A 22,057-nucleotide genomic window follows, 5' to 3' on the forward strand; every position below is an offset into this window, starting at 1 on the left:
GGTTACCTTCTCCCTGAGCCTGTCCCCCCTCCCAGCTCCACATGGGCCCTTTTCATCAGCCAGGTCAGCCCCCCACCCGAGGCTGGCCGAGGTGGAGGGTGCTGACAAGAGCCACATTCATCAGGGCACTGGCTCAGGCTCAAACCAAACAGGACAGAGGCTCTGAAGCCGCAGGGAGGACAGGGCCTGTCTGGGGTTAGATGTTTGCTGCAGCCTCAGCTGCTTGGCGAGTCCATGCATGGAGAGCCCCAAAGCCTGAGGCTGTGCCAACCTTGTGCATGAGTCCAGAGACAGAGCAAAAGGCACTTCTGCACCTCCTTTGGCTCCTTTCTGTACCTGGAGCCATCCCAAGGAAACCACGTGTGACAACCCTGCAAGCATCAGGCCAGTGCAAACCCAACAGCACAGCTTGCCTGAGAGGCAGAGCAATTGCAGCTTGTGAAACAGAACAAGGGAAAAAAAAAACCATCCACACAGACAGGAGTATCACATTTGTGCCTCTGGGGTTTGGATTGGGATAGCCACAGCTCTTGGGAGGTGCCCCTGGCTGCTCACCACTCCTGTGACAAACTGTCAGCTTGCTTTGATGGGGAGACAGAGAGCAGCACAGCAGAGCTGGGAGCTGTGACTGAGCAAGGCAGGAAGGAGTTCTGAAGTGGATCTAACAGCTAATTCACAATGGCCCATAAATTACAGATGAAGGCCATTGTGTCCCACAGAGCACCCAGTCCAGCTGCCCCAGCAGGTCACCAGTGCCAGCGACCCTCCACAACTCCCTCCCTGGGCTGGAGGTAATAAATCACACAGTGGAGAGGTGCTAGGGTCAGGTGAGTAGTGCTTTTGTACACCCCAGGCTCGAAGATGTCACTGTCCTGGCCAGAGATGCTGGTTTGTGTTTCTTCTGCCAGCAGCTGAAAGCTTAGGAAATGCACTTGCTCTCACATAGGGAGAAATAACAGATGCTCTATTCCACTGGCAAAATCACTCTTTTTCAGTAGTTTCATGGCAGATGTGTTTTTTTAAAGCTGATGCTATACCCATTCTCCACCAGAGTGGCATCAAAGACCTCTTCTTGCCCAGAAGAGAAAAAGCAACCAGGACAGACCTGAGCACCATGAGTGCTTGTATCACCTTCCCCCCAGCCAGCTCCCCAAGCTGGGCCTCAGGGAAGACTAAGAGTCTCTGCCAACATATGGAACTTCACACACAGGCACTAGCTGTAGCACTGACTTCAATAAGTCCTTTATTTTTAAATAAAGAAACCCCACTGAATCAAAGATAACAAAATTACATTTTGTTTTGCAATGACTTCCATTTTACACCACACAAGAACAAAAATTAAAGAAAAAAATCAAAGACAGTTTAATATATATTTATATATAATTTTAAAGGTAAACATCAGCAGATATAGAAAAATTGCATTGCTAGTTGCAAATCATCTCCCCTGCAGCTCTCAGCTCCAGAGAATCTGACTCAGAACATGGCAGCAGGGAGGGTGTCTCAATATACAGGCTTCTTCAGGGCAGCATTTAGAGATAGTTACAGAATATAATTTTGCCAAATTGAAAATATTTTCATAGTCAACTGCTCACCAAGAACACTGGAAGTCACTCTGCCTGTTCTAACACAGCTGCATGAGAGAAACAAGGGCACAGGTCTCCTCTTCCCAAGCTCTTTACACACCTTTTTGGCTAGGAACTGTCAGAGAAAGAGGTTATGCTTTCTCTAGAAGAATGGCTAGAGATCTGTCACTGGGAATTGCAGTCAAGCTGTCATGTAACAATGAGACAATATGCCCCTTTGGAAAGTTGTTGACTTGGGCAAAGGAATAGGATTGGGTTATAACAAATACAAATGGGTTTTATTTGGCTTTTTTTTTTTGTATTTTAAAGACTTTTTAGTTGGCAGGGACCATGAGATGGGTCAACATCCCAGCAGAACTATAGTGGAGATCCAAGAAGAAAATTCTGTATCTCCTCTCTGGTCATGCAAGAACTTTGATTACAACAGGAGCTTGTCAGTCAGACCAAAGCAAGGGGGCTTTGTGCCACCTTGTACAGATGTTCAGGATAACTCCAGAAACCTTTCCAGCACAGCATGGGAAGCTGACAGCTACTTTGACTCATTGATGGCACTTGTGCCTAAGCTGCCCTGACAGCTGAGGAAGTCCAGGCCAGTGTCACTCCCACTGCCAGTGAGAAGAGGGTACAGTAACAGGGCACCCTCCCTTGGGCTGGTGCTGCTCTGAGGCATTCTAAGCTTGGAGAAAAATTCATAAAGTCCTCACACCAAGAAGGGCTGTTTGCTTTTCACCTAGAAGCCATAGGAGAGACACTGCTTTGAGTCACTGTGGCTCCAGCATCTTCCCAAATGAACCAACCCCCAGAAGGGATAGGGACACATGGAGTATGACTCAAGCCAGAAACAAGATGTTCTTTACAACAAGTGACTTACACAGGCAGCACTAGGCTCAGGCCTTCTCTGGTCTCACAAAAAAAGATTGAAGAATTTCATTAAGATCCAGAGAAGCATAGCATTTCCAGAAAAACTTGGAAGCAGTCCAGGTGACTAAACTGGCAATTAAGTCCTGAAGATGGTACTCTCTGCTCTTTCCTTTGAGATGTAGCCACTTGAGCAATTTACCTCCAGCTATGCCGCTGGAGTGTTAACAGACAAAAACTTTGGGATTGCAGGATAACAAGTCACACATTAAGCAAAGCAAACCCTGCTTCTATGACTCAACTCCTACTGCAAAAGGAGCAGAGAGTTGAAAGTGATCCACTGCCTATATACATTGTTATTTTCAGCCTTGAAACTGACTGTAGCCAGGTGTAGGCTGCCCACAAAGGTCCTTTAAGTCAGCACTCAGTTGTGCCCTGTGCATCACTGGTGTGCCTCAGTGTCTGAAAACTCATTTACCAAAAAGCAAAGCCCCAAAAGCTCTGACAGAGCTGTCACTGAAGTCTCTAGATATGCTGATGTCAGGGGAGGAGGAGGAAAAGGGCAAGGCACCACGTGTCAAAGGGCTGTGGTCTAGGAATTGTGACAGACCCAGGACAGATGACACACAGGTAACTTGGCTAAATTCAGTACTGGAGTTAATAGTTCCCAACATTTTTACTTAATGCCCTGTCTTTGTAACCCATACCTTCATAAACAGGAACTGCAGAAAAACACTCAGGAAAAGGATTGCAGGGAAGTTCACTGTTTGCCTTTATAGTGCAACTGCAACACTGCCAGACCCATCTGAAAACACCTTGATTTAGAACAAAGGGACTATTAAAAATGCTGGCAGAGCTCGTGTAGTGAAAGCTGAAGTTCCTTGTGCTCAGTCAGAGCAAGTCTGAGTTGCTTATTTACCATCTTCAGATATCTCCAGAAAAATGGCAAAGGTGATGGCTGGACCAGCCTAACCATCAAAGAGTAATTGTTCAGCAACTTGCTGTCTGATTGAGAGGGTCCTCAGGGCTCATGTTCAAGTGCTACTTACATTCAGTGATGGGGAAGGTGTGTTTACCATGAGACTACCCATGGAGGAGCTCTCCTAATGATTTTTCTAATCCCAGTTTGAAACTAAGCAGAGCACATGTCAGATTCACCAAGCTGTGATCTTGAACTGCTCTATCAGACCACACTGCAATGATCTTCAAGTGCACACTTCAGCAGCCTCATGTGTTTTGACAAGAGATGAAAGACTTCACCTCTACGACTGAAAAATTCAGACTGCATTTAAGGCTGGGTTCACTGGGCAAATAAAGACCACCTGCCCACATAACAAGAGTAGTATTGCCTTATTTTGGGAGGTAAGAGTATTTCAGATTAGGACTGGACAGTCTCATGTGTCACTAGGTATCAATTATCCATCATTGTCAGTAGCAAGATTTAATACATAATTTAGATAACATGAACTGCAGCTAAATTCTCTCCTCTCCTAGTTCCTCAAGACTTCTAAGTGACTGCTGCAAGTCTGACTACAAGTCTTGCTTTGAAAGAAGCATCAAATTTATTGAGATGGAGAGAACAGTTGTTTTTTTCACACTGCTTCCACCTACAGGCTTAAGCTGAACCTCAAGCTCCAGAAACCTTGCACAAAAAAGCCACAACAAAAGTTGTCCTTCCCCAAATAAGCCAGACTCAGTTAAGTCACAAGTGATTTGAACAGTTTTAGATTCAAGTGCAAAACCAGGGCAAAAGAGCAAGACAGAGACCCTCTTCTGTAGTGGAGAGTTTCAGAAAGTCCACAGCATTGGCACTTCTGCAGTATGAAGGCTTGGGTTGTGGGTAGGAAGGAGTACTCCTCAGAAAGGCTCTCCAAGTTTAAAGAAAAATCTCCACTTGATTAGAGAAAGCTACAGCTCCTGCTGCTTTGAGAATTGCCCAGTTGCTCACCTCATTTTGGGAGACTTAGACACCTAAATTTATACTGTATCTATTTGATGTGTACATGTGTTGTTTACACTTCACTTCTGCTAAAGCGAGGAGATATTTAAGTCATACCCAATGAATATTACATGAACACTACTTAAGCAAAAAAACTGAAATGTCTTTTATGACATACTTTAGTGATGCAGTATGAATAAGAACATAACACAGAGACAAGATATCCATCAGCTAAGAATATCCTTGCTAACTGATGCCCTAAAATAGTTCTTAAGGAACAGCCACAAGCACAGCCAAATCTTGCTGTAGCTTTACTTAGTTTCATCTTCTCTTTGAAGAAAAAAGAAGCCCAGATTTACTGACTAGGAGAATGTGCAGCTATCCACAGTTCATCATAGATCACAGGCCAAGGTGTTTGGCCTAAGGCAAATGAAAGGAATTTCCTGATATGACAAAGCATCTTTGCTACAAGAGTTAATTATTGCTTTATTAAAATGAAACTCCACCTACTAAACCTACTGAAGTTCAGGGACAGGGCAGTCCAGGAGGCTTGTTCCCCAGGTTTGTTGTTACCAGACTGAAGACTTGCAGCTTGTTTCACCCTTAAGCTATAAATTAAAGTGCCTGGAACACAGACCAAGGCTGAAGCAATAAAGTGCTGATGAGGGAAGTTGTGACAGGAAAAGAACTTCACTGACACTGCGATAAAGAAACCCTATGGATGGATTAATGACCCTACAATATTGAAAGAACAAACAATAAGGAAAAAAAAAAAGATTTTTACCACTAGTTTCAGTCTCCAGATTGTCATGGGACAACTTTCCTTTAATAACTATCTTGGCACAGACCACAGCTGCCACTTGAGGGAAAAGCACAGGTGAGTAGCCAGCTTTCCTGCAAACAGCTTTCACACTTCACTTTGCACATTAAAACTAGAAGGGGATGTCTGGTTGTAGAAAAGAAATTCTAGTGAGAAAGAGCCCAGTGTCTGACTGGAGCCAGTAATCCTACAGCATTACACAGATCTGGAAGTAGTCAGCCATGCAAAGATGTCATTTCATTTGCACAGGGCTGGGGACACCAGTTCCACATCAACTGTAAGGCAAGTCACATGTCTCAAACCCACCTGGAGCTCTGAAAACCAATGGGAAGCATTTTGGTATTATTTACCCTGACATAAGGGGAATAAATCTAAATAGATATACCCTACTCCTCACCAATTAATGCCTAAGAAAGCACAATAGCTCTCAATAAAATATTCTTTCAAGCAAATTGAGTTCACAGAAACAATCCTGCAGATTCTTAATCATGGGTTTCCATTTGGAAGCCAGAGCCAGCTTTAAAAAGACCCAGGTCAAACAAAGAATCCAGTACTGAAAAGATAACAGTATTTAAAAAGAGGCAAAGATGACAAGAAGATGACTGATCAGGTCCTGAAGTGAGAACATGTTTACATAGAAACATTAACTGGCATTACCAGGCTGCAGCTTTTCTCTACTTGGAGACGCAGCATAAAGCCACCCCAATCCACTCACGGCTCAAGCATGGAAAAATTGAATATTTTTAAAGTGATTCACTTGTGCAAGTGCATTCCTAGGTACTAAAAGGTTTCCCTTGAGATGGTGCAAAGCTGACACTACACTTGCAGTCAAGCATCTGTTTTTCTAAGCCACACTGTAGTGGCTTACAGACTGAACCACATGCTGGCTTGTGGCTTGGTACAGGGATTTTCCAGCACCCAGAGAGAGAAGAGAGCCACAGTTATCCCATCATCTACACCTAAACAAATGCTGCAGATCAAGTTTTTGACCAGCAGGTAAAGAGATTTTGACATGTGAAACTTCTGCTATATTAAAGCAAGCAGTCTTTAGCTCAGTAGCCCTGTAACAAGCTACAGACAGCAACCCAATTCTTCAAGCAGAGCAGTAAATTACAAATCCACGTGACTGGATATCCAAAGAGGCTCTGACCAGATGTTAACCTTTGCTTTAACTCAATTTTGGAAAAAAACACATGGTGATCAAACCCCAGCCATAGGATATCAAGGAGAATGGAAACCTGAAGCAGCAGGTGAGGGAACAAGATGTTCCCAAACAGAGATATACTGAAGTGATCCAGAGTCTTTGGGTTGATTACTCCTGGCCAGACACAGCCTGCTCAGCCTCTGAGCAGTGAGGCTTTGTCTTCTCCCACTGGCAGATGGCATTGGCATACTGCACCACGAGCTTATCCATCCAGGTAAGAGGTTCTGGGAACAGCACAGACCCCTCAAAAAATCCCAGGTGGCCTCCATGAAGGGGCAGCACATGCATGACATTCTCTTTTTTCTCTGTAAAAGAAAAAGAGGCAGAAAGTTCCAGGATAACATCTTCAAGCTGAGAATGAAAGCATCTTGAGCTGCCAGGACAAAGGCTGCCCAAGAGTAAAAAGAGGCAGAAAGTTCCAGGATAACTGAAGCTGAGAATGAAAGCATCTTGAGCTGCCAGGACAAAGGCTGCCCAAGAGATGCTGCTGACAGGGCCCTAAGAGCAATACCTGTACTGCTGTAAGAATGGTCATTCTTTAACAAATGATCACCTTTAACTCACATTCCCTGGAGCTAGGACTGTTTGCATCATGTCAAGCTGCACTAAGCTCTGACAGTGCATCAGCCATCTTGTTGTATGGACAGTGAAAAACTCTCTGTGCTTGTTCTGTCTGAAAGCAGCTCAAATTCTCTGCTCACAACCTCTGACCAGGAAAAGAATGAACCCTGTTTTCCCACCCTGTGCACCCACTCTCTGTGTGATGAAGCAGCAGCAGCTCCCTCTTCTGAGCTTCTAAGTGCAATTTATCTTTTTCCTTTTTTGAAGACAGACAGCTCCACTCCTTTCAAGGGAGAGATCCCAATTCCGTGCCAAGTGACAGAGCCATGCATGCACTGTCCCCATTTCATCAGCAAAGGGGGAGTTCATCTGTGCTTCATCCAGACTGTCACCACCACCCATCTTCCTACTAAATCCCAGTGAGCAAAGGAGCTGTGAGGAAATCTTTTTCATTCAAGAATGTAACCTGCTGCTATCAGCACAAGCAACAGGTGCCTGAAAGGACTGAAGCTCTTCCTGCTCAGGGTTAGCCTTGTTAGTTCTAGCAATTGGTGACTTAAAGAGGCTTAGCACACCTCCCACAGCATTACAGATGTAAGGAGGCAAGTCAAGCTGCTTTGAAATCAGGAATTGTGATGTGATAAGCAAGCTGTAGGTACATAAATGTGCCCAGCTGGAGGAGACTGTTTCAGCATACCTGAAAGAGCTCTTGGAATTGATAGAAGACTCTCATGAACAAGAGGGTCATCAGCAGCATTAACCAACAGAAGAGGAACATAGATCTGCATCAGGAAACATGACATGAAATGAAAAAACCAAAACAGAAAGGGGTTAGTATTTGAATGTCAATCTACCAACTGTAAAAGTATCTAAGCATAATTCAATTAAGATCTTATTTTAGAGTTAATTTTTTCCTCTAATCCAATTGTAAGAAAGAGGCAGACAGTAAACAGACTGAGTCCCCACTCTTAGAATTGAAACAACTGCACCCTTTTTTCGCTCTGCACTGCTTTGCACATCAGGCAGCTACTGCCAGCTCTGTTATGGACACCTTGGTTGAAGTCCAGGAAACTCCCTTGGAACATCTCCATTCTCTGGTTCAGTAGAAAAAGGAGAAATTGATCTCAGTTACACTTTGGCAAAACTTTGCTCAAGCATCTGCCTGTCAGTGTCCTGAGTCTCTTCCACAGAATCCAGCCAGCCTTTCTTGAAAGTACAGGCTCCATGCAGGCATGCATTTCCCACTTTATCCTTGTACACTCAGACCAGTTCAGCTGAGTGTGTGGCTTTGTCTCCATCTCTTGGGTGCTATCACCTGCCAGTGTTATATGCACTTAAGAGCCCAGAGAATTTAGCCCCAGTGTTTGAGGTAGCAAGATCTGAAATCCCACTCCAATATACTGTGCCTGATTATTTCTGAAAATCCCCTAAAGCATCTGCAGGTATCAACAAAAGAAACCACAGAGTATTCTCCTTCCAGTGCAAGAGCAGTCTGCTGCAAGGGCTTACCCTGTGCAAGTAATGCAGGCAACTTTCCTCTTCATAGTACTCCTTCAGTGAGCTGTAGCCATGGAATTTCCTGAAATAGACAGATTGTCATTAATATCAACTGTTTCAGCCATTACTGAAACATTACAGTCACTATTAAGTGAGGACACATGCAGAAACAGGAATGATGACTCAATTTCCATAGACAATTTTTTAATACCCAGTCTCTTTGCAAAACCCTTTGGCAGCACATGCCTCGATGGTTTCTGTGCCTTCTCAAACATTCTGAGAGCATGGGCAAGTCAAACATGCAAACTGAAGACCAGCAGCCCTCAGGGTGTTTCTTTTAAAACACCCCACTTCACTTAACTGTACACGTGGATGAAAGAAAGTTAGGATCTTGCTCATCTTTCCCTAAAAGTCTTTTCAAATACAAACCCAGCACAGCTTATAAAGCTCAAATTTACTGGACCAGTTCCCCAGAATTCACTGTGGTTCTACTTCTTTGCCAAATCCCTTCACACCATCCCAAACCAAGAATTGAGTAAGCCTATATTCAAGTGCCTTTTCTTTAATATAAGGGACAATATAGCTGTTGGTCCAAACTAGAAAGGTCTCCGTGAAGAGGGACAAGCAGGGAGATTTCCCAAAGAATGGTTTTATTATAAGCAGCCAATCATACTCCCACTTGGCCAAAAGTGTCACAGCTTTTTAGCTAACACTTTACAGCTTTATTTTGGAAAGGGGTCAGTGCCTGATATGGAACATGCCATGATATGAACACTGCCACTTAAAGTGCCATGTTGTTGTCAAGGACACAGGCAGTAACAGGCTACTGCTTATTAAAGCAGAGCACTTAATTAGGTGTTAGTATGACAAATAAGAAAGGTTACATTATCTCAGCCAGCCCTATTGTGTATTGAGAAAGCAGAAGTGTTTCATGGGGAGAAGATTTTTCAAACAGAGTTAAGGAAATCCATGAGCAGTTCTGAGTTTCTTTCCACATTCCCCTTTTTTTGTTGCTAGAATTTGGCCTCTTTCTACCTTAGTGAAGGCTTCAGGTTCAGGTGTTACCAATAAATGCCTCCTGGATGATTTTAAAGAAGATTTGACTGTAAACAGTAAGTTTGTTTTTCCCCATGTTCTAAGTTTTTTTTAATGTGGAGGCAAGTAAGAATTTCAAGTTGTGTTCACTGTATTTCAGCAGACTCCTGCAGGCACATCAAGGGGCATGCAAGAGCAACACTGGGAAGAGAAGGTACTTGGAGTTCTATAGGGGAGCAGAGAATTGCCCTTCATACCTCATAATGTTATCATCAATCTGCATAAGTGATGTTGCTGTATAGAGCTTGCCCAGATCAGCATCTGACAGGCTTTGTGGCTTCTTCATGTTGTTATCTCCAAAAAGAACTTGCCTGCAAGAGTGACATCAAGAATTACATCCAAATAACACAAGGGCAGCAAAACCATGATCTGTTCAAGGACAGCTGAGTTTACCAAATCTGACAAGATAAGATTAGAAGTGGGTTACATAAACATGAGGCTTCCTTGGGAGCCAGAACAGCTTGTTTGTCCACTTACCTTTGCAACAAGACATAACAAACCCCAGCAGCCTCCTTGTAGGAAAAAATGTTTTCCTTATCTACTGAAAAACTGCATGAGAGGGCCCTCTTAAAAGAAACTTTCCAGAACAGAGGGCACTAAGGGTATTTGGACTTGAGGCTACATGTTAGAGGGAGAGTTTTTTGGCTTCAGACCAAACCTGTGGGTGGTTTGGGTGAGAGCATTAGCAATGCTGGGCATAGCATCTCCTGCACCATCTGGTTCTAAAGCCCCCAGCACAGACTTAAGGCTACCCCACACACAGAAATTACTCAGGGTACTACCTCAGCAGAAAGCTATTTACTATGGACACTTGTCATCACTGGTTATTGCCCTCAGGGGAGGATGTGTTTCTTTACCAGAACAAACTTCTTCCCAAACAAACAGAACAAAAGCCACAAGTTGGACAGGGGTTTTTATTCCCTTTGAGAGGCAGCTGCAGGGCAGAGCAGGTTTGATTTGGGCAAGGTAGAGCACAAGTGATTATGGGAAAAGTTTGCTTAACACACTTCCCTTCAAGTCAGCACCAGCCTTCTCTGGGTTAAGAATTTAAGTAGCCTTTAATAGGAGCTTACCTAACTTCACTGGTCAAATTTGTTTAAGTTGTCTAAATATTTGTAAACCTGGAATGAATTACGTGGATCATCCTACACTGGCTACCCTCCTTCTACAAGTGTTTCATACTGCACAGGAATGTAAACAAAGAACCAGAAGTCTGAAGTGATACATGTTCCTTCAATGAAATAGGTCATAAGATATTCCCCTCAGTCAGGCATCTTCCAATACACACAGATGAGGCACTTTCTTGCCTACAAAGTACCACCCAGAGAACTTCTGATGGGGAAAACACCAACATCGAGCATGTCACCTGTTTAACACACAAATTTCTTTTGTTATGCAAGAGCCACGGATCAGCAACAGCAGCACAGGGATCCTACAGCACACTTGCACTCCAGAAACAGCAATGTTAAGTATTTTGCTGGCTACATGCTATTTCTAGAGGAACAGCTAGAAGCCAGAGCTACAGGTTTGACTATTTGCTTATTTGATAGGCAGCAACTCCATACAGCAGATCTGGAAGATCAGTCCTACCTCAGGTAGGTGGCAGAACAAGAGGCTCCTTCAATAGGGAATTCTTTGGCTAGAAGTGAAACAGATGCAGAATACTCCACTTTGAAGTCTAATTGCAATGTTTTCCTGTGCATGTCTTGTTTGTTCATTAAACAAGTTTCCACAGAACACAAAAAGACAACAATGTCTTTCTTCTAACAAAATGGCCAAAGCATATTTGTCTATTTTACAGCATAATGAGCTTGACAAGTGCTCACCTTCTCTGTTAGTTCATCTAAAGATCTACCAAGGAACTTGTGCTAAACCCTTCAGGAGTCCTGTATTAAAGGACCAGGCAGACAAATCCAATACAGCAATTGACCCAATCAATACTGTCAGTGTGAGTGATGTACTGCAGTACCTGTGAGAAAGGATGATCTTCTTCATGTTGTCTGCCATGAGGAAGTTATAAAATCTTCTACAATGATCCCACTGCATGAAGGTTTCCTGTGCCCTAGAAAAAACACAACAGAACAAACAAAGCTGTTAATGGAGCCCTTGAAAGATCAGATTAATACACTGTTAACATCTTATGGCAGTCTGGGGGCTGTGTAAACAAACCTCCAGGCCTTCTCTGCCACAGCTTAACCTTTTCCAGGAAATGACTTCCACTTTGATGAAGTTTGCTAGTATCAGAAAACAGATCTGCAGTCTCATCTTGCACAATGCAATTAGCAGTTTTGATCAGCGCATTTAAGAGCCATCAATCAAGATCCATAACACTGACAAGAGGATTTTAGTATCCCTTTGCAGAAGTTGAATGTAATTTACATAATGGGGCTTTCAAGGAAAGGGCTAAAACCTGTTGCTCAACAGTGTTGTCTATTGTGTAATACAGCTCTGCAGAGGAAATAATTTGTGCAGATGTTTCCAATATGTACAGATACTATTATTGCTTCAGTTCATTGGCAGGAACTGTAGGAATAAATACTAGTTGCAGCTGCAAGTGGCATCTGAGTTGAAGCCTTTACCTATTCTCAAAGCAGAAGAGCACTTCTCAGCTTATCTGCTGTTAAAACAGAATTTAAGCCATCCAGAGCTGTGTGAGCTCTGCCAGATACCAGCACTCCTTTGCTATGCAGGGTCATGGGCAGGTTAGAGCTTTACTCCTAGCAGGGTTTGCTGTTGCTGAGGGAACACACTATCATTTACTGGAGACTGAAGAATGCTGGGAGCAGTTTCAGCTACTGAAGCTCTCCTACCACTTAAACATTAACATACCATGAGAACTACTGTAGATTTAGCATGACCTTCCAAGCTACAGGCTGCAAAGTCCCCTACCAGGCAGGAGCAAGCTGTTTTCTTGTAATTAGCCATGCTGGAGAGTATGGATTTAAAAAAAAAGAAAAATCCATTACCTTTTTGTCTAGCCAGGCTATACCTACCACATTTATGCCAGGGCAGGGGAATGAAAGAAGATAGCACATTTCTTTCTTTATAAAGTTATCACAAGATGTTTGAAGTTAAAGCTACTACATTTCCCTGCAGTTCCTGTGGTGTACAGCAATACTCCTCATATGAAAAGCTGCAAGTATTAAAAAAAAACCAACACAGGCAACTTCCAGTATTTTGAGGACTGCCCAGGTTTCAGAGCTGAGGTCTCCCCACAGCCTGTAGCTATGATGAAGATGCATTCCACAAGATCAAGAAGCAGAATCAAGCCTATGCAGGCAGAGATTAAGGAATAAGGAGACCTGTCCCTGTTTGGCCTCAGGGAACACATTCCCTAGACTGTGTTAATTCATTAAAGAGTCTCTTTCCTCTGGCAGATCCTAGTATTGCTGCTGCTCTGGAAAGGCTTTCGGATTTGAAATCCTTGGTTCACCTTGCTCACTAAAGCTTTTTCCTTTGCTTATTAAAGTTATTTGGGGAATAAATGCTGGACAAGCCGATATAAAAAAATAGAACTGCAAACTAATTGGTCCTGGTAGTAATCCACTTCCATGTAGCCCTGAAGGCTGAAGCCAGCAATTTTCATGTACCAGACCAAGCCCAGGAAGGCAGTGGCTTCACCATTCTACCTGGAGGTGCTTTACACCTCCTCCCTCCCACTTCTATAACCAGGGCACAAGGCCCTCTCTCCTCCTGTCTTTTGCTCAGTAGATGTTGCTTTCCCCTAATTCTTCAGCTAATTAGCACTTACAGCAGATGTGGGTATTAGGAAGGGAGACACAAGACCTGAAAATCCTTCCTGCTGGCTGTCCAGTAATACAGAGCAGATGTTTTGTGGCAGGAGCTTTGCTAGGAGATGTTTACCCAGCAGGTGGAGGCAAGAGCTCAATAATCCACACAGCCCACACCATGGGGTGCATTAAACTCAGGGAAAAAAAGACCCAGTGAGTTGTTTTTCCACACAAATATCCAAGTGGAGAATTGTTAATCAGGTTGTCCTTGCCATGCAAGCATAACAGCATTACTCACAACAGCATTTTGGAGACCAGGAATACAATATTGCATAATTGTAGAAGATGAACCAAGTGGACCTCAGCCAGATATTATCCCTGCAAACCCTCTCTGATGGTTGCAATTAAGGATCTGGCTTCAAAAGGATGCTCTGTGCTCTATGCCAGAATCCCAGGACAGCTAAGAACATTTTACTTGAAACAAAACAGAACAGCTGTTCCTGTAGCATCTGTTCAGATTTTAAGGGTGTGAACTAGCAGCAGATTATACACTTTCTTAGCAGTAGTCACATCTGACCTCAAAAGGGATTAGATAGCTGGAATATTACAAACATATCAAGATTTACTCACATCTTAGTGCTTCCAGAAAAGCTTTTTGCTTTTACCTGTAAGAGCCTGATTCATAAAAGGTGTCTTCAGACTGCTGAGTAACAAACTGGTCCCTACACAGGCAGGGCATCATCAGCATCAAGAGTTCCAGCTATGCTGACCAGGCTGTGAGGCTGAATTCCATAGCAAGCCCCTCACAGACCTGCCACAGTTTCACCATTCATATCTGCCCAAGGGATCTTGACCCAAACACCTGAGTCTCAGCAGTCCCTTCTGGCTTGTAAATAGTCTCACAGCTCAAAACTGCAGGTAAATTACTGCAGAGTCAGCTGCACCTTAGTAATTGTCCATATGTACAGACAGAAGAAACTGAAAACAGCAGCTCAGCCAGTTAGAGTTTTAATCTCCATTACCTGTGCATATATGGCAAGGTTAAGTACATTAGTTGAGTCCAGTTTTCAAGCAGCATTGCTGTGCCTCAACCCTCCATCAGTACATGCAAATGAAGCCATCACAGCTCCTAAAGTGCCACAACCTTGTCTTCCAGGTGGGGAGACATTAATGTTTTCAGACTTTAGGGTTGTAATACTTTTCTCCCTCATCTTCCCCACTCCTATAACACAGCTGTGAGCACCTCTCCATCCCTTGATCACCCACAGCACTGTTTCAGTGACACACACTAAGAGAGAAGCACACACTGACAGAGACTGTGCTGTGCCTTTCCAGCCTCCCTGGGTAAGAGCTGCCAGATGAAACTGCACACTGAAGCCAAACAAGCCATTACAAACCATGGGATATTTCTCAGAGTGATGAGACTGTGTAAACTATTGCTTGCAGACCTGGCATCAGCTCAGCAGCTGGTCAGGCTGCCCAGCCTGCCTGGTTAATTACACCAGGACTGCACAGGGAATGCCTCCTCTTCAGACACTTCAGCATGAGACAGCATCACATGCACAGTCCAGAAGCTGCCAGCATGTACCTGGCCAGGTACACAAAACCTGTTTGCACTGCTGACAAAGTTTACTTGTGCTTGCAAATCAACAAAGCTTCAGGTGCTCCTTCAGGAGGTGCCATCCTGCACACTCAGTGTGCCAGACCAGTTCAGTGCAAGAGAAACACCCATCTTCACCTTGCCCTTGCAAAGTTCTGCTCCCTCCTGCACTCCCAGAAGAGAGCAGCACAGAGAAGGCTCCAGACCCACCTCAGTGCACTGTACCCCTGGCACAAGCTGACACAGCACAGGACTCGCTCCTGGTTGGCCTGGCTCTCTCCCAGGTATTTGCACACTATGTTTCCACCCAGGCTGAAGCCCACAACGATCAGCTGGGTCTGAGGGTAGGTCTTCTTGATGTAATTCACCATGGCACCAAATTCCCAGGTACATCCTAAAAAAAAGAACAAAGTTAAAAAACATATTTTAATATGTTTAAATTCTCATTTGAAGCTTCAGTTGTGTGCTTTGAATTCAGCTTCTAACCCTTTCTGACTTTTCAATAGCCTTAAGGTTTTAACAGCCCTGATTCACATGTGTTCATACGTCTGAGTCCTGTGGAGCTTAGCTCATGCTTAGTTCTGACAGAATGCCAAAGCAAGATGACATTTAGTTGCTTAGAAGTCGTGGTGACAGTTAACGTGACAATCAAAACGCTTTGTTTCTAAAACAGCTTTCAAAAGCAAAGTCCAGCAATTCTGGGCTTGACATGACCATGCAAGAGCAGCACACATCATTACTTTCCTGAGGCAGTTTGCCACTTCTAAAGTGAAGTGAGGTATTTGGAATGCAGTTTGCTCCTTTGTTTTTAGCAAGACCAATAGGATCCCTAAATCCACGTGGGGAGGGGGAAGGAGTGGCTTGTCAGGAAGAGCTCCCAGCAGACTGCTGCAGAGCCTGACTGAGCAGGTGATCTCTGGAATCAGGGAGAAGGGTTTAAGCAGAGACATTTAACCCTTTGTAACCACTGAAAAGGTGAAGATACTGGAGCTCCCTGAAAGACACATGGGTATCCCCACATCAAGAGAACAGTCAAGTGTCTCTAGAGAGATGTGTTCCACTGTCAGCAAATGCCCACTTGCATCCCACAGGCTGCAGGCACTGAGGGATCCAGTTTCTGGCAGTGCTGGCATCCTCCAACTGTTTGACAGACTTGAAGGCCTCCACATATAGAACAATCTGAGTACCTATAACCATTTCTCCTGCTTGTGAGTATGGGAAAAGGAGACACAGAGAAGCAGCTGCAATAGTGATGGCATTAGTACACTGGTTTCAAGTGTTTATGCAACTTGTTAACCTCCCCTTAGGGTTTAAGGCTGCAAACCACAGAAAGCATCACATGAACAACAGAAATAGAACTCCAGATGTTTCTTCTTGTCCAGAGGCAGAGACTCAGCTCTATTCTGTGGAACTTGTCCAGGGAGATAAATCCTAGGATTCCAGCATTCCACTCTGTACTAACCTGACACTGCTCCACTGTGCCCCCACCCCAGCTGTAGCATCCTCAGCAGACATCAGACTCCAACTTTACCTAGCTCTGGAGTAAACTCTGAGCGCCAGGGCTTGTTTGCTTCAGTGGAACATCAGCTCCTGTCTGAGTTTTTCAGCAGGGTTTGGGCACTTCCTTGTGAATATTCTTAATTCAAGACAACAAATTCTGCACTGCTCTGGTTTCCTCTGGAAGAAGCCAGTGGTCAAAACACTTTAGTGTTTGACCTTCATGATTTCAGGGCCAGCTCAGAAACCCAAAACTAGAAAAGCAACAGGTCAAGCTTGATATAGAGGCTGGGCTTCAGAGAATCCCAAATTTAGGCTACTTGCTCCTCAACAAGTATGCCTGGCATACAGCAAAGCTGAAAGGACACTGAGTTATTTGAGAAGGAGGCAGAGTAAAGTCTACTGGACTTGCTGGCACTTTACTTAACAAGCAACTCTGCCAAGTGATTTACTGTCTTACTCAAAGAAAGTGCTAGGCATTCTTTGCCCTTTCCAAGGCTATAAGAGACTCAGAAATGTCTCAAGAGATGCACTACAGAATAACACCCTAAGGCCTAAGCTCCATGAAAGCAAACCCTTAACTTCTATCAAAACAGCAAATGCTTTAACATTAAAATTTAGTTTTCAAGACATGGCAGTCTTGCACCCATAACAGCCCAGGGCCTCACTACAAATGAGGGTATTTGGTATTCCAGAAGTGTTTCCCAAAGAGGAGTATAATAATTCTAAAACAAGCAACAAAGCATTATTATTTGCCTGCCAGACTGTGGCATCTCAAAGCACAGTATTTCTGTTTTGACAGTTTAACTGTTCAAGATAACTACTCTGTTAATCCAAAATCGAAGCAGTAGCTCAGCTAACTTTTTAAAAATAAAGCCTATCACAAGTCTGCTAAACACACAATTGGCAGGGTACCTATAGATACTTACAGTACAGAGGGAGATGAGGGCTCAAAAGAGCTCAGGAACAAGCAGATTAGGTCACAGGCAAAGAGGCCCCATTTTACAAGGATCACATTACTCACCAAAAGGGCAATTAAGGCTGGAGTCACCCTTCACACAGTTTCAGATCATTTATTCCTTTTAATTTCTAGGTTAAGAAAGACTTCCTTATACTCAAGGTGAGAGCCATAATCATGGCTGTTTAGCACTACTCAGTTCTGCAGCTTTACTGTCACACTCCTGAGCTGTTCCTGTTGCTGACTTGTGTTACATCCAGGAGCAAATCCTCACATGTCCCTCCTAAGACATAAATGTACTTTCTGGATGGGCTAGTACAAACTCCTCTCAGGTTGCACTTTACAAAGCCTCAGAAGTGGCATTTATCCTTCAGAGACAGGTTTGTTTCACATTCCATCAAACTGGCAAATTCAGTATCTCTAAAATCATTTGAACATGCTCTGGGTAGGCACAAAAGGGCTTTTTTTCCCCAAATTTTTTTTATAAAAAAACTGCCTCCTTGATGAGAATACATGTGTAAGAGCTGGCAGAAGAGACAAAAGTGAATTTAGTATTAGCCTCCTCTCTTCCTCCCATCTAAGTTCAGTTTAGCTCCTAAGAAACAGCACAAAACTGTTTTACCCCCACCGGGGTACAGCACTTCTGTTATTCTGAAGGAGGCTGATCAATCCATAGAAGTTCCATGAGCTTGAAAATAAGTTCCCCAGTACCTACCATACGTGAACATCCGTGGTGAAGTGAGCTCAATGTTTGGCAGGGCTCCCAGGTGATTCAGGACAGCACATCTGTACCCATTTTTCTGGGCATAGTCAACAAAGGTGCGGATGTACTGCTTCTCACTGTGGTTAGCAATCCCCGGGCAGATCACCATCGTGACATCCTCTGTGCTCAGAGAGAGAGAGGGAAGTTAAGTAAATGTCCCTTCATGCAAATTAAGAGAGTCAGAAGGTTTCCATTTCAGATCCGTGGGAAATCACCTACCACAAGCAAGTCAGAATTCCTACTAGTCTGCCAAAAATCCCGTATGGGACAGGAGACCAGCAGCTCTAGTGCTTCAGATGTGAAAAAGTAATTCATGCTATGGGAGATGAACAGTTTTTAACTTCAGGAAAAGCTGTGCAAACAGTCCTCCAGGCACTGCCAAGAGACCCAGAGTACATTCTTCTGTTTGAAGGACACTTTTAATGTTACACATGTTCTGCCTCCTGACTGTGATGAGTGTGGAAGCTGTGGAGCCCAGCACTCCAAGGAGACTGGTTATGCTATTTCCCCCTCATTTCCCCTCCAGAGCTGGGTGTAATGCAGATGTTCCAAATGCAGCACTGCTAAGCACAGACATTCTGATCAGCTGACATTAACCATCATCTGCTTTGTGGCTAATCTAATGATATTTGATCTGCTGACACTGTTCACTAGTTTAACAAGATATCATTTCATCAACCAAGAAAGTAATTGCTGTAATTCAAGTAAGCACAGTAAATTACATTCAGGATTATCATATGCACTTCAAATTAACTGTAACTCTCTTGTGCAAAGCTCCAACATTACCAGCTCTAGCCACTGAATTTTTATCTCATTAGAAAAGCACTGCTCACAGCAATAAAGAGTCACTGTCCTAGTGCAGCATTGTACCATGAAGATCTCAACACTGACAGTTTTAAAAAAGAAATCTGCTTTTCCTGAGGGCCAAATGGAGGCCATGGGCTCTACCCTTATCCCCAGAGCACAGAATCAAGGTTAGCAGGTAGATGCAGCCAGCAGCTGTTGGACTGACCTCCAGTGCAGTGCTCAGAGCGGGGCTCAAAGAGATCAAAGGTGGCTGTTGCTCCATCTGGCATTGTCAGGTACTTGCGAAGTCCATTTGGATGTGGTGATCTCACTCTCCCCATTTTTCCATAAAGAGCTGTCTGGATATGTCCACTCTTTCCCCAGATGAGGGGTGGAATGTACCTGAAAGGCAGTAATTTAATTGCTTACCCCTGCTGTGTTAATGAGCCCTTGAGAACACATCAGCACTCCCATAACAAATCTCACCAGCTCCCAAACAGAGTAACAAATATGGAATTGTTTCTGCTCTGACTGAACTGGCAGCAGTGATCTTTGCAGCCTTACATAAAAGGAGAGACCAAAACACTCTCAAAGCTTAAAAATCAGCACTGATAGCAGCAGCAGAAGCCAAAACCCAAATATCCCCTGTATTGAGATGTTAGAGGAACAAATGCTTCTCACTAAATACACAGAAGCCTTGTGCCTGGGTGAGACTGGGAGTGCATGTTGCCAACCAACCAAAGTGACCTCCAGAACTGTATAGTGCTGTAAATCTGTTTTAATTGAAACACTGAAGCCTCCTGGGTTGAGCCACATGAACTTGTGTAAGCACTTGACTGTACAAGCCAGTTTCAGAAACAACAGGATTCACACCAAGTTCCAGAAAATGCAAAGCCCTAAGACTTGACAGCTGGGACCATTTTACACAGAACTGTTTCACTAAGTTAAGCAAAGAGCACAGTACAGGTTGATTTTGCCTTTCACAATTAGGTAGAAGTTGGGACAGTGTTAAGAGAATCAGTCAGAGCTGACCAAACTTCATTAAATAACAAATCTCTTTCAGTAAGAGGGGTGACTCTACCAATTACTTATGTTTATCAAGGATATATTTAAAGCTATGTGACAAAGCAGATTGTCTCTCTTTTCCTGGCTTACAGGGCCTCAAAAAAGATATGTGAGAAACACAGCTATGAGCTGGAAAGCATTAAAGGCTTAGTTATCAGATTTTTTTAGCACAAGCAGAGCTGCAAGTGGTTTAACAGGAAACATACTGTGCCCTAGCACCACCACCATGTGGGCAAGTCACCTGGTCACTCAGCAAAGGAGACTGAGCCAATGCCTTGAAAAAGAGAGTTACATCAGCTCTGAACAGGAAAGCATGAATGATTTATTGTTGAGGAGAACAGCAGGCTCAAGGGACACACTTCCAATTAAAGAACTGTGGTCTCTATGAACAGACCAGGGTACCCAGAAGAAGCTTGAGAGCTTCTAACTTCACCTTGGATCCTGAGGGATTAGCAACGCCCTCCCTGTTGTGTTTAGGGCTTCCTGCAATTATTCCTTTGGACTTTGAGAGAGCATATGAAGCAGAGATCGTGTTCTTCCCTGTTCACAAAAAAACTAGGCAGCTCAGCCCCCAAACTTACTACTTAAGCCCATAATCCACTAGAATGTGACAGAAACCCTATCTCTGTGCTCTGACACTACTTCTTCATACAGCTGGACCTTTCCCCATGCAGCTCTTATGTGTCATATCCGCAACTCCCTCCTCCCCCACACACTCCTTAAAAATGCTTCCTATCAAATAAAAACTACTTAGGGTTGTTTAGCAAGACAAGAGCAGCAGTATACTCTCTCTCCGTTCTTTTCCCTCATCTGTGAGGGGCACTTCTTACAGTCAAAGCAACACAACAACTGGCTGTAGTGTCACTCATTCTTGCACTTCCCAAAGAGATCTAAAACAGATTTCTGGAGAAGCAGATATTGCCTCAATAAAGGCTGCAAAAGCTGCCAGCTGATGCTCACAACCTTGTAAATCAGCCCTCAGTGCATTTTGGATTTGACCACTCAACCATAAAGCTTCTCAAAGGATCCAGGCAAGGCCAGGGGCAGCACCCCTCTTCTGTCAGGTCAGAATCTCTGCACTGGGTCTTGCCAGGCACAAAGTACAGTGTGCAGATTCCCAGCAGCGACAGAGGCTGGACGAGCTCATCCTCTGCAACAGCTGCCAGAGGTGGAAAGCAGTCAGTGGGTCCATTCTCACCATTCAGGGCAGATACCCACTGGCATAGGGCAGTCAGACTAAACCAGGCTGCACAGGAACTACACCTGGCCCTTCTCAAGTCACATACAGCTCAGTGCAAGGGTTTGGAACACAACTGTTATGCCAGATGGAAGGGACACTGCTCTCCTAACATAAGGAAAAACAGCTGGCTTCACACCAGTCATTTACTGTACCACCAGTTCATAGCAGTAGCCATACTCCACACCAGACTGTCCTGGACTGGTTTTTTGTCTTTTTTCTTTCACAAACATCCTTTACAGATAGGGTTTGCTAGCACCTTCTGAGGGGAGGTGACAAATACAAACTATAATAAGAATTTGCAGCTCTTTTAGAAGAGACTCAGATGTCAACATTGCTTCAGGGTTTCTAGTCTTGGGTGAGAGCATGCACTGGAAAGTTTTGGTGATTCTGCTTCCACATTTAGTGCTTTTCAAATCAAAGACTATCCCCAAATCATACCCTACAGGGCTAACAGGAGAGCAATTTGTCCAGCTATAGCAGCTAAGTTATACAGCTATTACTGATTACTGCTACCATGAAAAACACCCAAAAATCAAGGATCTCTGCAAGCACCAATCCTATCCTCATGTTTAACCTACAGTTCAGTTTCCAGCTATAGGTTACAGCCATCCACTGGAAGAGATGCAGCAGCACATACCACAGGATCTTGTTAGAGATGAATTAGAATAGTCTTCAAAGGCCTCACCACTACTGCCAGAGTTTAAACAAAGGCAAAAGGTTTAAAGCACACTGCTTCCCACAGCCTGCCTCTTTGGGTCACTGATGGTTCCTCCGGGGAAAGAAACCCCCAGACCCATCTTTGCATAACCCAGCTGGAGGTTACCCAAGTATTGCTCTGCAATAAATCAAACATTTATACT

General features: G+C 43.9%; 1 protein-coding gene across 1 annotated transcript in view; it reads right to left on the reverse strand.

The window, feature by feature from the left end:
* Positions 1-1,214: 1,214 nt before the first annotated feature.
* ABHD2 (abhydrolase domain containing 2, acylglycerol lipase) overlaps positions 1,215-22,057 on the reverse strand; it is a 28,820-nt gene continuing 7,977 nt past the window's right edge. The window contains exons 3-10 of the mRNA XM_039723617.1: positions 19,119-19,294; positions 18,059-18,226; positions 15,099-15,282; positions 11,527-11,619; positions 9,755-9,868; positions 8,475-8,544; positions 7,663-7,747; positions 1,215-6,709 (exon numbers count right to left, since the gene is read on the reverse strand). Of these exons, the coding sequence (XP_039579551.1) occupies positions 6,513-6,709; positions 7,663-7,747; positions 8,475-8,544; positions 9,755-9,868; positions 11,527-11,619; positions 15,099-15,282; positions 18,059-18,226; positions 19,119-19,294 (1,087 nt within the window). The 3' untranslated portion in view covers positions 1,215-6,512. The remainder of the gene's footprint in view (positions 6,710-7,662; positions 7,748-8,474; positions 8,545-9,754; positions 9,869-11,526; positions 11,620-15,098; positions 15,283-18,058; positions 18,227-19,118; positions 19,295-22,057) is intronic.

This window comes from Passer montanus, unplaced genomic scaffold, assembly GCF_014805655.1.
Source record: "Passer montanus isolate IOZ18808 unplaced genomic scaffold, ASM1480565v1 scaffold5, whole genome shotgun sequence".
Taxonomy (NCBI): domain Eukaryota; kingdom Metazoa; phylum Chordata; class Aves; order Passeriformes; family Passeridae; genus Passer; species Passer montanus.